Consider the following 14237-nt stretch of genomic DNA (forward strand, 5'->3'; position numbering starts at 1 on the left):
AAAAAGTTTTAGTAATCCGAGACCCCCTGATCTATTGAATCACAAACCCCAGGGTGGGGCTCTGTAATTTGGTCTGTGGAAACTCTGCAGGTGAATCCCCTACATACCCCTATACAGAAACACATTAGTCTGCAACAGTGTTTAGCTCTGGCTAAGCACTGTAATTCTCAAGCATTAAATATATAAACATTGTTATATAATTTTAAACGTGCACGCATACTTTTTCCTTACACAAGCCTGACATTACTGAGTATTTTTATTTTAACCCCCTCAGATGATTATAATCTATAGACCCTAGAAACACCTATACGGCCCTCTTTCTTGGAGTATACTACACAAACTCACGGGTTGGAGTAATTCTAGGATGCATCCTTAATGTTTTTCCTGCCGTGAGCTTATTAAATTAAGGCATATCAGAAGAAAATACCACAGAATTAAATATATGAAAGTGAGTCAATTATGAAATATATGAAGCAAAAATATCAGCATTAGATTTCATGCAGGCCAGTGTGTTGCAGACATGCACATAGAGATGTTTGCCTGCAGGAGACAAGAGAAGGTGTTGGTACCTTTGCATTCAGGTGAGATGGTAGGGACAGAAGACATACTCACCTTTTTGTACACTGGCTGGGGGTGCTGAGGTGGGCATCTCTCAGCCGGTAAATTCCAAAACAAAGCATGTTATATGTTTTCAGAGCTTTGCAGAACAGATCACCATAACAACCACCATCCTGGGAGACAACAAAGGGAGTGAGAGAAACATCAGTTTCTATTTGCCTGGGAATCTTGCTCTGGAGGAAAGAACCTTTCCATCAAAGTGTGTTTCCTTGTCTCTGGAGCTGGAGGATCTATGCCAAGAGACTGGCTGAAGATGTCAGTGTGGCAAACAACCTGGACCCAGTATGCTTTGACTTTAGGGATCTGACAACCATGGGAGGTTCCTCTGGTGTCCCCACAGGTCTGTCAGTAGCTCAGACAAGCTTCCGTCTTTCCTTCACCTGAGGGGTGTGTGTGTGTGTGTGTGTGTGTGTGTGTGTGTGTGTGTGTGTGTGAGTGATACTGAAAGGCCTTAATTGTATAGCTAGAGAGAAGAAAAGAACCCTACAAAGCAAGGATTCTATTTCTCTCCCAACTCGGTGTCCACTGTGATGGGACCGTGTTGTCAAAACTGCCCAAGTGATAATGAAAACCACTGCAAGAATAAAAGAGCCCCCCCGCAAGTCCTATGGTGACAAGACTGTTTCAGATGAGGACTGTGTGAAAAGCGCAATTTGCAGACCTCATAGATGTCTAGGGGGATGAGGATGTGGGAGCCTACAGGTGAGATGACTGGGATTCAAGGTACTAATCAGTTCACAACCGCACCCCAAGTTCTGGGGCTCGACTCACAAGGTGCGCAATATGAAAAGAGCGTTCTTGTTTGGAAATGAATCAAAGATTCTGGGCTTCATGCAGACACATGACTCCAAGTGAAGTTTATTACAGAATGGCATGACAGAGTGAATTCATTAGGAACAGAAAGGCTGCATTTGTCTTTGCTATAGCTGGAATTAGGATGATGGGCATCATATTAGACTACAAAGATTCTAACATCTTACTATAGTTGAAAATACTAGTCTGATTCAAGTGCATTGGTAAGGAAGTGATAAAGAAAAGAGACACTGATTATGGACTTCCTTTTAAGGAGGCATTGGTGTGTTATAAAACAAGATATTCTCCATAATAGGATACTCTGGGCAACACTATTTTTTTTGCATTAAGTATAAATATCCCCAAGATTCATGGTTTCACTCCTTAAACTCCTTCTTCAGGTGAGTTTGGAATAAAATTCAAGGTGGCACACTTTTCCTGAAGTGCCTGACCCAAGGCAGTACACACAGAATCCAAAAGGAAGCTCTCATCCCCTCCGCTAACAGAGAGGCCTGGGAAAGGGTGGCTGGGTCTAAACTCAGAAATCCCAAGACCAAGACCTTGAATTAGAGACATCAAGAGATCAAAGGTACCAGCTGAGACCCTGCCACTTTAGCTAATGGTTCTGGATACACACGATGGCCTTGATGCTTCAAAACCCACCAGTGCCTGGATGGTACTATGAACAAAATATCCTCAAACAAAGCTGTGTCTACAGAGACCAGTGACTGAGCAGAACTGCAGTACTGTGGCAAGATTAGAATGCTGAAGAGCCAGAGCTCATTGCCTTGTGTTGGGCTAGTTCTAGCCATCCAGAACAGCCATCCCCTAGCCTGTCAGCATCACTCTCTGTCAGAACTAACATCTTGTGATTAATACAAACATTTTGAAATCTATTAATTAGCAGACCACTCAGTGCCACTAGCCCAAAAGTTAAAAATGTCACCAGACAGCATCCAGGGCCCATAGGAAATCTTCTCCCAGACTGCTGTATCTGTTTCTGGTGTGCCCACCAATGGATTTTAAAGTTGTCTCAATTTATGGCTTGCTTGGTTCTGTGAAACAATGCAACTTCATACTGCTTCCATGTGAAAACAAGGAATTTGTATTACGTAAAGATGTGCTCCTTAGCCGCCATGATCCCTCCAAATGGATCAAGAATAAACTATCTCTTATTCCCCTTTAAGATGAGAGCTGTAATTTTTGTATCAATAGTAGACAGATACAAAACTATGATACCAGGGTTTGGGGCTGAACATCCCTATGCTCAGTCAAAGCTGAGTGGCTGAGTTATCAAGACCCTTCTAAAATGCTTATCAAACTTGGCTGTGTGTTGTTAGCGCCTTCGCCTTTCATCTCTGGGAAGAAAATACCTGAGGAAGGCAGCAGGGGAGGAAAGGCCCTTAGCTCCAAAGCCATGATGCCTTGGTGCATATGCCCTGTGCCTCACTTACCAGAGAGCAAGGCATCAAAGATCTGATAGGTAAATTTGCAGGAATATCTCTGTATAAAGTGTGGGGTCTGGTAAATAAGACTCCATAAATTCCATCTCTTTAGTCTATTACAATGGAAGAGAGAGATGCAGAGAGAGAGATGCAGAGAGAGAGAGAGAGATGCAGGTGCCTAGCTTGATACCATCTGACACAGTTCACTCAAGTAACACTTGCTGGAGACAGTGGGCTCAGGAGATCTGAGCTGTAGACTCACCCCTAAGTCCGCAAAGGGCCCATCCAACAGGGCTAACTGGGCCACTCGGCAACGATCCCTGTTGGCTAGTGTCTGCGGAGTGCTGTAGCCCCCTCGAAGAGCATTCTCCTCAGCTATTAGAGCCTCAAGCTCTGGTGTGGCTCCTCCTGTCACCAGGGTCCGTATTAGGGTGAGGATATTGTCATTGAAGTATGTCTGGAGAAAGAAGATAGAGGAGAAGCATTCTTAAGCCAACACCTAAAAGTCACCACAACTGATGTCCAAATTACAACTTTTCTTGGTAACTCCCATGAAAGATTCTGGCCTGTCTCTTCAAATGATTTTCTGTGGGAAGGGAAAAGACAGCAGCCTCCAATTATTCCAGTTTTCTCTCCCACTTGGTTCTGCTATGGAATCCATACTTTAAAATTTTTTTCAGAGGATTCTTTTTAAAAGGATACTTCCCCTCCCCCGCAAAAAACACCCTACTATTGGTAGGTATATAAATACTACCTTGCCTCTGTAAGCCTAAACATCAACTCTGACACTAGAGTCATAAATGTAGCATGCTTGGGCTGCTACCCAAAGGAGGGCAACCTCTGAGAGCCTGTCACCCATATGTTAGGAGGCCACCCACAAATAGCACAACTTCTTTCTGTATGGAATGAGATGCCAAGAGAATCTAGGATGCCACACACTCAACAATTTATCATAGACTTTGATAATGACTGGACCCAGAAGGCCTCGCCAGTAAACCAGATGCATAAATCTATGAGCTGAGGAGCTTAGTGTGCATGTCTTAGATTTTTTGCAAATAGCCTCAACTGTCTGAGACAAATATAGCTGATTAAAGAACTTTTCCCTACATGTACATTTCCCTCCCATCTGGAATAGTAGCATATGAGTCTGGAGGGAGGCAATAGGGGCTTTAAAAAATTAATTGAGGTCTAAGAAAAGACCTTAAAATGGCAAGAGTTGCCCAGTGTGAGAAGACACCAGGTAAAGGTGGTATGTTCCATTTTCCTCCATGAGAAGAAGGTGAAGCATCTAAATAAAATCAAACCTGATCATGGCTATGGCTTTTAATGATCTGTGTGCCTTTTGAGTGTGTTAAAAAAGACAGATACGTCCTTATCTGCAACTTCTTTGAGAGTTTACCTGGCAGTGGGTCACAGAGAACAAAGCAGACTGGGATGAGGACTCATCTTACTCTGTCACTAGTTCTGCTAATCCTGTCCTGGACATCACTGTTTACAGTTACTCAAATCAGCATGGTTATTAAGATTGAGTTCATATGCAAAGAACTCCACATGGGCTTTTGAGTCAAAAAAATATTGCTGGAGAGCCTGGGCTTCGTGTTCCTTATTGAAACACTCAACCAAAGAGCACATAAAATTCCAAATGCAAAGAATGCTGGGAAAAGTTACACACAGGCTATCCAGCTGAGAATTTATGCTCAGAGTTCAGTTGTTCCCTGGTGTGAACAAGCAGAGCTTAGGATACCCAAGGAAGCAGATGCATGTGGGATGGGTAGGGGGGGGGGCTGGCTGCCCTCCTTTGTGTAGCAGCCCAGTCATTTTGCATCTTACTGTATTCATAGTGTAGAGTTGGTGCTTGGTCTCACAGAGGCAAGGTAGTATTTGCATACTTACCAATTCCTCTGAATTGTTTTGTTTTGTCTTGTTTTTTTTTCCATTCAGGATTCCATAGTGAAATTCTGTCTTCTTCTCTCAGAAGCTGTGGCCTTAGAGAGTTCTGAAACTTTTTGGTCTCAATGTTATCACATGTAAAGTTGAATATCAGAGCATATATAGGATTCCCAACTCTCAGCACCTGAGGGACTGAGAAACTCAGGGCCCAGCAAGTGCTGGTAAATACATCTGACCAGATCCCAGAAACATTGGGGAAGGGACTGTTATTGTTGACAGAAGACAGTCACTCTCATCCCCAAATATCCTTGACTCTTATTTCCTGTTGCAGTTTTTGTCCTAGAAGCTGGAAGGCCATTATTGCCCTTCATTCTTGAACCTCTCATCTCTCAGTCAGCCTCAGTGCCCAAGCTTTCTCTAGACCAGTGGTTCTCAGCCATACTAATTGCTGGGACCCTTTAACATAGTTGCTCATGTTGTGGTGACTCCCATCCCCCAACCATAAGATTATTTTTTATAGTTGTAATTTTGTTACTGTTATGAATCATAATGCAGGTATCTTATATGCAGGATATCTGATATGTGGCCACTGTGAAAGTCATTGGACTCCAAAGGGGTTGTGACTCACCAGTTGAGAATTGCTGCTCTAGACTAAGGAAGAACACAGGGAAGGCCCTGTAGACTACATCATGGAGACTGATTACACTGTTTTCCCGATGTTTTCCCTATAGTCTGATACCCCATCCTCAGAAGCAGAGGCATATCCTACCAAGTCCTGTCCACCATAGTAACTAAGGGAGATCTATACACAAAACTGACAGGTGACTCTGTGCTCCAATTACTATTCTAGACCAAATTGTATACTTGGGTTAATTTTATAGTCTATCAATAATCTAATAAAACACTTCTTAAAAGAACTGGTTTAAAAGATAATTACATGATTAAAAGATAATTATGTTTGTAATGGCTAAATTTTTATCTGTGGAGTATTAAGCTATAAAACTTAAAAGTGTGTAAGCGCTAACTAAATACCCAAGGAAGCAAATATGGAGACAAAGTGTGGGACAGAATCTGAAGGGGGGCGTTGTAGGGAGACCATTCCATCTGGGTATTCATTCCATGGGCAGTCACCAAAAATAGACTCTGATAGGGATGTCAGGATGGGAAAGCTGACAGCAGCCTGATAAGGCTGTCTCCTTAGAGGTCCCCCAGAGTCGGACATACCCAGAGACAGATACCCACAGCTATCCATTAATCTGATCAAAGGTTCCCAATGGAGGAGTTAGAGAGTAAATTGAAGGAACCTTAAGGGCTGGTGGCCCCATGAGGAGAGCAACAATACCAACCAGCCAGAACTCCCCAGGGTCTAAACCACCAGCCTAGGAGCACATATGGAGAGACACATGACTCCAGCTGTATATGTAGGGGAGGATGGCCTTGTTTGGCATAGGTGGGAGACAAGGTCATTGGTACCCTGAAGGCTGAGCACTGAGGGGGGGGGATTTGAGGATGGGGAGGGGGGCTGGGAGTAGGTGGGTAAACACCTTCATAGAAGCAGGAGGAGGGGGGATGGGATAAGGGGTTCCTGGGTGGTGGGGGAAATATGGTAAGGGGATAAAACTTGAAATGTAAATATTATATCCAATAAAAGAGGGGAAAAAATAGAAAAGCGGTTAGAACCAACATTTTTAATAAAATGTCAGCCCTCTTAAAAAAAACTATCTTGATACTAAAATTTGTTTTGATAATTGTATATTGCAGAATGATCAGTCTTGGTGTATCTACTCAACAAGCAAACTGGGCAGACCTGCTCAAACCTCTGAGGTCCGGGAATTCCATCTGGAGGCAGCAAAGACACAGCATCAGAGGATTGTCAATTTGCTCTCCCCCCCCCCCCACTCCTCTTCTAATATCTCAACGTCCATAATCAGCTTGAAGAAGCTAATGATGAGTCAGCGCCCCTATTCCCTGGGCTTGGGGACTAAGGTGGTAAATGTTGGGCTGTCTCTCTAGGGAAAAGTAGTGGTTTGTTGGAATAGAGAGGATTAGCTAGGGTTTATTGCATAGCCATAACCTATTAGTAGAAATCTGTATAATTAATATCAAGATGAAGATATAAATTCTTAAATGGCTCCAATTTACTTTGTTTACAAATTTTAAGGTTTTCATTGGCATGAGCTTCTTAGTGATATAAGAGTGAGATGAATATTGTTACTTTCATAGGCATTGTACCAGTATAACACATTTAGGAATACAAAGCTTAGACCCAGTCCTTCTTTAACTTTTTTTAACTGATTTGAGATGGTCAGCCTGTGAGTTAAGGGACTATAGCAAATTCATGACTTGGAGTTTATTATAAGGGTGTTCTCTATGTTTTATTTAGAAATAGCTGAGTGGAGTTAACAGGCAACAGTCCAGATTACCTTACATGGATAGCTGGTTTTCAAAACATCAGAAATCCTTAGAATTGACATGACAAACATTTCAGTATTAATGTTCATTTTCATTAGAGAGCTGTCTGCTCCGGACAGCTTCCTATATTGAGTTCTAAGAAGAAATTGAGCATCCTTGGAGTTACTCCAGTTGTGGTGAGACAGCCAGTAGGCAAGAATTGCCACTTTCCTTCTACAGACAAATTACTGTCCAGAAAAGGACACACTTGCAGAATAGTCGACTGATTATATCTGCCTAGACAGAGTAATCAGCCCTTAATAATTCTGCAGCACTAAGGTCTGTCAGATGATCCTGGGCCAGAAGGCAGAAGAACAGATGCTCCAATGTTTTGAAGTAGAGGGAGTGTCCAGGTGTTCAGAGGTCTCTATAAATTGGCTAAGTTTTAGAAACTATGATTTGTGCTTCCCACAATTATAGTTAACTCAGTCATTCTGGATTTCTGATGGGGTTGAAAACATATAGCTATTGACCTTAAGAGAAAAGATTTGAGTGGATGGTCGTCAGCTGACATTCATCCTAAAGCCAGGTTCAGAACTAAATGTTTTAGTTAGAATAGATGACAGAGGAGCTGGTTAGTCAACAAAAGGATGGACTGGGTATTAGGACTATCCTGTACCTCACTGGTACAAATTGGCATAATTATGCTCTAATTGTATTTTGAGAGAAAAGTTTCATTTTAACAGGAAAGGTGATGTGTAGGAGGAGCTAAGGTAGGAGGAGTACTGAGAGGAAGAAAAGGAGTAAGAAGAGGAGAAGAAGAAGGAGAGGAGAAGCTAGGTGATGAAAGAGAGAAAGAGGGGGTAGACAAGGAGGCAGATATTCATGTATCTCGACCAGTCAAAGATAGTTGTTATATCTAGGTTGGTCAGTGGGTTACACCTCTGATTGAACAATTCCAAACTTATAAAGCCTATGATTAACATTATTTTAAAAAAATGTATAAATGCAAAAAGGAAAAGGGAGCATGGAATAGGGGTTTCCTAAGGGGGGTTGGGGGGAATGGGGATAGAGGATGCCATCTGAAGTGTAAATAAAATATCTAAAAAAAATGTAAATAGAATAACTAATAAAAATAAATTAAGAAAAAAAAGTGTGTAAGCGCACACATGCACACATGTACACACACACACATGCACATACACATGCACATACACACACAGAGTTAGTGATGGGGAGTACATGTTTTATTGTCCTAGAAAGAAATCAGAATCTGATAAATGCTGAAGACAGAGATGGATGTGATAAACAATAGTGCCCATATGTTAAAGGCCTGTAAGAAATTCAAGCAACTAAGATAAGAAAGCACTTCACACAAGCACCACCTCTCCTAAAATGAAACATGAACCTAAGAAGCAGACCCAGGGTTTCACTAAAGAAACAAGAGCAACACCAAGCTTGTGCCCAGTGAGTATCTGACTTCAAATTATTAAATGACGAAGGAAAGTGACTGGTAATACTGCTCCCGGAAAGAAAGAAGGAACAACATTAGGTAAATGGAGGCTCCCATAACAAATATGAGAGAAATGCCAACTAAGTTTGAAAAGACAGCTTTGTTACAAGGATTCCATAGGCTAAGAACCTATCCATCTAATCTGTGAAAACAATAGGAATGATTCTAGATCTCTAAGTACTGGAGAATGTATTCACTTCATTTTTAAAGATTATTTTATGTTATACTGTTCTGGGGGTATGCAATGAGGGGTTTGTGCATACAAATACAGGTGCCTGTGGAGGCCATAAGAGGGTGCTGGCCCCCCTGAAGTTGGACTTACAGACAGTTCAGAGGGAGCTGCCTCACTAGGGTGCTAGGAATTGAACTTAGGTCATCTGCAAGAGTGGTGAGAACCTCATAGCTGTTGAGATAGCTCTCGGGTTGCCATTTGTTTCATTTTTAAAAGAAACTCAGAAGCAAAAACTAGCTTTCTTAAATACAATTTAATTTTTTTTTTTAACTTTAAGAGGGGCCGGTTTGGTTTTAAAACACTGAAGAGGTATATCAAGACATGAAATTGTCCAATGCTGTCATGAGGCTGGAGAGACAGCTTAATCAATACAATATCCACCATACAAGCACGAGGATCTGAGGTCAGATTCCCAACACCCACACACAAAGGCAAGTGTTGGCTCATGCCTGTAATCCTAGTACTGGGAAGACAAAAACAAGAGTATCCCAGGAGCTCATATGCCAGCCAGTTTTATGGAATCCTTGAGGTCCAGGATTAGTTGGAGATTCTGTCTCAAAAAATTAGGTGAAAAATAATAAAAGACAAATAAAATTGACTGTTAGCCTCTTTCACACACAAGAAGGCACACTCATGTGCAAATGTGCATGCACAAAAGCTTTTCCCCCCCTGATATCTTAGTGAGACTGCAGTGGTGTCACTACTCTCTGAGCTTCATTGTGTCACCCAAGGGTGACAAGAAGAAAGATGACAGAAAATCAGCCAAAAGAAGACAAAGACCCAGTAAATAAATCTGGTGGCAAGGCCAAAAGGAAGTGGTTCAAAGGCAAAGCTAGGGACAAGCTGAACAGCCTCGTCTTGTTTGACAAAGCTACAGACAATGCTGTCAGGAAGTTCCCAACTATAAGCTTATTATAGCTATGGTGTCTGAGAAACTGAAGATTCACAGTTCCTTGGCCAGAGCGGTCCTTCCTTCAGGAGATACTGAGTGAAGGAAGGACTCATCAGGCTGGCTTCAAAGCGCAGAGCCCAAGTAATTCACACCAGAAACACAAAGGTGGAGACTGCTGCTGGTGAACATGCATAAACAGGTTCAATCAGCTACACATTTGGGAAAATAAAACTTTACTAAACAAACAAAGAAGAAAAACCAAAAAAACAGAGTGCAAATGTCAAAATTAATTCTGAAAAGAAAAATAACAACAAAATCATCTATTAGTATAACATCATTGAAATGGATTTTATAAATTAAAAAAAATGAGATAGGAGGGTGGAGAGAGGATATAATGACATTAAAACTGGTTAAACAAGGAGAAAGACGAGAGATGCCAAAGTTTCCTAGCTATTAATACTTAAAATATCAGTTTTGAGTGTTTCTTTAGAGGGGACCATTAAACACTAACTAGAGCTAAACGCAGAACTGAGTATTTACAAAGTTAAGCATCACTAGACATAATAAGTTATGCATTTAAATATTAACCTATACACCAAAAGGTGGATGATAAAAAAATAATCAAACAATCAAGAAAAACCTATAACAGTGATGAAGAAGTACAGCTGGGGCTGTATGCAATATAACTGAACAAAATCAGCTAAAGAATCTATAAAATGGCAAAGAATTTTTAGAACTATTATAAAACAAAATTAATGCCAGATTAGTATTTTATACAAAATAAACAGGACAACAAAATATATTTTAAGAAAATTTCTAAAATGTGCTGAGTTCAATCTATAGTGACAATAGCTAACAGTTACAAAAGGACTCCAACTGCTTATGGATAAAATGTAACAGAAACAATAGCAACTATCCAGTGTTTCAGGGAAGCCTCTAAATTAGGGGTTCTCAGCCTTCCTAAAGCCATGACCCGTTAGTACAGTTCCTCATGTTGTGGTGACCCTGAAGCATAAAATTATTTTTGTTGCTACTTCATAGCTGTAATTTTGCAACTATTATGAATCATAATATAAATGTCTAATATGCAGGATATCTGATTTTCAACCTCTGTAGGGGTCCCGATCCATAGGTTGAGAACTATGGCTCTAAATATGTTGAATGTCTAGCAGCAGACCAAGATCCAAATGAAACTTAGAATAGAGATAGAGACTATATAATTTAGGGGATATTTGATTATGACATGCAAAAGTGTCATGAACAAGCCTGAAAATATAAAAGCAGATTAAAGACAAAAATCACTATAATGAATAAAGCTATCCTATAAACAGGTGTGGTATTTTTTTCAAATTACGCTTTCGTAAGGTGAGAAGCATGATGAAAAATGAGGTCATAAAACAATGAAATAGCAAGAGAATCTTTAATGAACTGATGAGTCTAAAAATAATGCTTTGAAAAAAATAAACCAGCAACAACAAGATCAGAAGCTAGGAGGACAATACCATGCAAGGTATATAAGATAATTTATTCCAATCTCTTTTTTACTAGTCTCTGGACATGAATTATGGTACATGCATGGGGGCTGCACGGGTTGTTCAATGGCTAAAGACACTACTCAGAACCTAAGTTGGCTTCTGGTGCCTCGCACCTCTCCAGGCAAGTACACTCACATGCACATGCCCACACACAAGCTCATAATTTTAAAACTGAGTAAATCTTTTAGAAAGAATTGATTTTGCTCTAAAGCATGATCCACAGTAAGAGTCTTCTGCAGAGAAAGAGACTGTTAGGAAACAAAAGAAAAGCTCTGTTTCTTATAACATAAGCTACTTGTCAACCTCCCCTCCCCCCAGTAAGCTAAGTTCGATCTGCACCTAACTGTAGGTTCCACGTGGACTTCAAAAGACAACTGGATACAATTACATTAAGTGACTTTTGAAGAGAGCTTTATATTTTCTCTCAAGTTTTACAGTAAACTTTTTCCGAGCACTATGGGCTAGGATTAGAAATTCTATCAACAAGAATGGGATGCCAAATCCATAGTTCAGTGACTATAATTATTAAGATGTGGGGTTGGTTATAGCCATTGTCACTGGTTTTTTTAAATTAGCTTTTATTGGGACTCAGAAATGCTCATTTGTTTATGTGATACCTTCAGTTACTTTAGGACTACAACAGCTAAGGCAAGTGGTCATGCCTGAGACTATAGCTCTTAAGAAGTAAAAAGTCTGCCATCCAGCCTTTCACAGAGAAAGTTAGATGATACAGTCCAGAAAACATCACTCATCTCCACAAGGGGAAACTGGAAATCTAGAGAAATGTTTCATCAGTATAACAATGATTGAATAAATAATAAAACAGTTATACAATGTATATTATACATATATTAAAATGTTTCCAGAAAAGATATAGTATGGTAAGAATACATTTTGGTAAAATTTTTTAAAGTAGAGTCTAAAATGCACTAAAATTTAAAAATCATATTAAAAACACAGATCCAAACTGACAGATACACCTGTATTTTGTAAAAATAAATTCCTGATCTGAAAAATTTTCCGTTTTATTTATTTCATAGGTTTTCGACTGTAAAAATATTTATTTTAAATTCTATAAAAGGAAATAAGGTATCAAAATAATTACTTTAAGAACTAAATTATTCATCTCTTTTGATAGTTCTTTATACAGCGAGAAGTTTGTAATGATAAAAACTGAAATTATCAAAAGAGAATAATATATATTTACATGACTACCTACAAATTAAAATATACATATTTAAAACTAACAAACACAGTTAGAGGTGCTCCTAGGGAAAATACTAATACAGAATACCACAGATATGAGATGGCATTTGCACACCCACGATGGGAGTATGTGAGCACACTTGCTCTGGGGAGATAATTAGGAAAGACGATCATGAGCTTCACAAATGTTCATACCTGCTCAACACACAGTAGGTTTGCCTCAAATAAACACACTGCTTCACATTCCAAGATTCATGTGCAAAATACTTAACCCCTGGGTATTAAATGTTCCATCTGCAATGTACCCTAAAGACCCATGTATGCTTTCCAGCTTGGTGCTATTGAGAGGTGGCAGAACCCTTGGCAGGTGAGGCCTGGAGGGAAATCTTCTCATCACGGAGAGCACGTCCTTACAGGTCACTGAGGGATTTTAGTCTCTTTCTGTTTTAGGCATTAGAGCCATGAGATGAGCATTTTACTCCACTACACTATGTACCATAATGAGATGGCTCAATGAAGGCCCAAGGCAGCCAGGCCAACCAGTCAATGGCTGACACCTTCAAAACAGTGAGCTGAAATCAGCCTTTCTGTTACCTAAGTTGATTGTTTCAGATATCTATTATAGTGACTGACAGCTAAGACAAGGGCTGTTGTTGTAGCAAAGTATCATAAACTATCCCACAATAAATTGTGGTATATCCTAAAAGAGAATATCTTGAAATCCTAGGGAGGTTTTGCAAGTTGTGACATTTAATAAAAAATAACATGCTTAATTCTCTCAACAAAATGTTAACTAAAAAGAAATAATTAACCAATATTTAAAACTGGAAGTTCTATCTATGTATTATCTATCTATCAATTATCTATCTATCATCTATCTATCTCCATTGTCTATTCTATCTATCTATAAAAATACATACATATATACATCTATCTAAAAAACACATACCAAAATATTAAATGCTTTTCTCGGGAATACAGACCACTTGAATATTTTTCTACGTTCTTATGCATTCTAAGTTTTCCGAAAGGAAAGTGCCTATCCATCTCTATGTGAAACTGCAATCTGTTTATTTTAAATAATGACTCTGGTAGCTATCTGTTGGAATACTCAGATAAGGTCTACATGGAAGTACATAGTTTGGTTGAATTATTAGAATTTTACCTCCACACGTATATAAATGATTTATATGGAGACACTGCTACTTATTGAGTTGTCAATAATCCCTAGACCTCAGAGTAGCCTGAATTTACATGTGATTCAAAGACAGTGTCTCAAAATGGTACATCAGTAGTTCAATTTGAAAGTAGGAGACAGGGTTTCTTTCATACAGGGATTTGTGAAGAGGAAGGGTCTATTTCAGTATCACGGGGCAAAATGTACTAGGACTCCAAATGCTAACTATCAAAGACTATCCTTGCAGAAGGTAAAGTAGTGAGAATGTACAATTACTTTGTAGATTAACGAATATTCTGCCATAGAGGACTTGCAGGCTGTGAAAGGCATACATGAACCTTTGTCTCTTGTGCCCTCACACTTTCCAGAATTTCCCATGCCCCATCGTGAACCAAGTCCAAGGCAGATGCACTGAATGCCTTAGGAGAGACTTCTGCAAGAAACCTGTAGACTGAAAGAATTGGTTCACAGACATCCTGCCCAATCCTGTGTCACTGTGTTGGTTGGGGAGCAAAAGAGGGATGAGCTGGAGTTTTATTTGGTACC

General features: G+C 39.8%; 1 protein-coding gene across 18 annotated transcripts in view; it reads right to left on the bottom strand.

The window, feature by feature from the left end:
* Positions 1–14237, bottom strand: part of Kcnma1 (potassium calcium-activated channel subfamily M alpha 1) — a 691955-nt gene that overhangs the window by 17056 nt on the left and 660662 nt on the right. For all 18 annotated transcript variants that reach the window (XM_076931239.1, XM_076931244.1, XM_076931240.1 and 15 more), the window contains 2 exons: positions 3118–3312; positions 613–731 (listed from right to left, as the gene is read on the bottom strand). In XM_076931239.1, the coding sequence (XP_076787354.1) occupies positions 613–731; positions 3118–3312 (314 nt within the window). The remainder of the gene's footprint in view (positions 1–612; positions 732–3117; positions 3313–14237) is intronic.

Source organism: Arvicanthis niloticus, chromosome 3 (assembly GCF_011762505.2).
Source record: "Arvicanthis niloticus isolate mArvNil1 chromosome 3, mArvNil1.pat.X, whole genome shotgun sequence".
NCBI lineage: Eukaryota > Metazoa > Chordata > Mammalia > Rodentia > Muridae > Arvicanthis > Arvicanthis niloticus.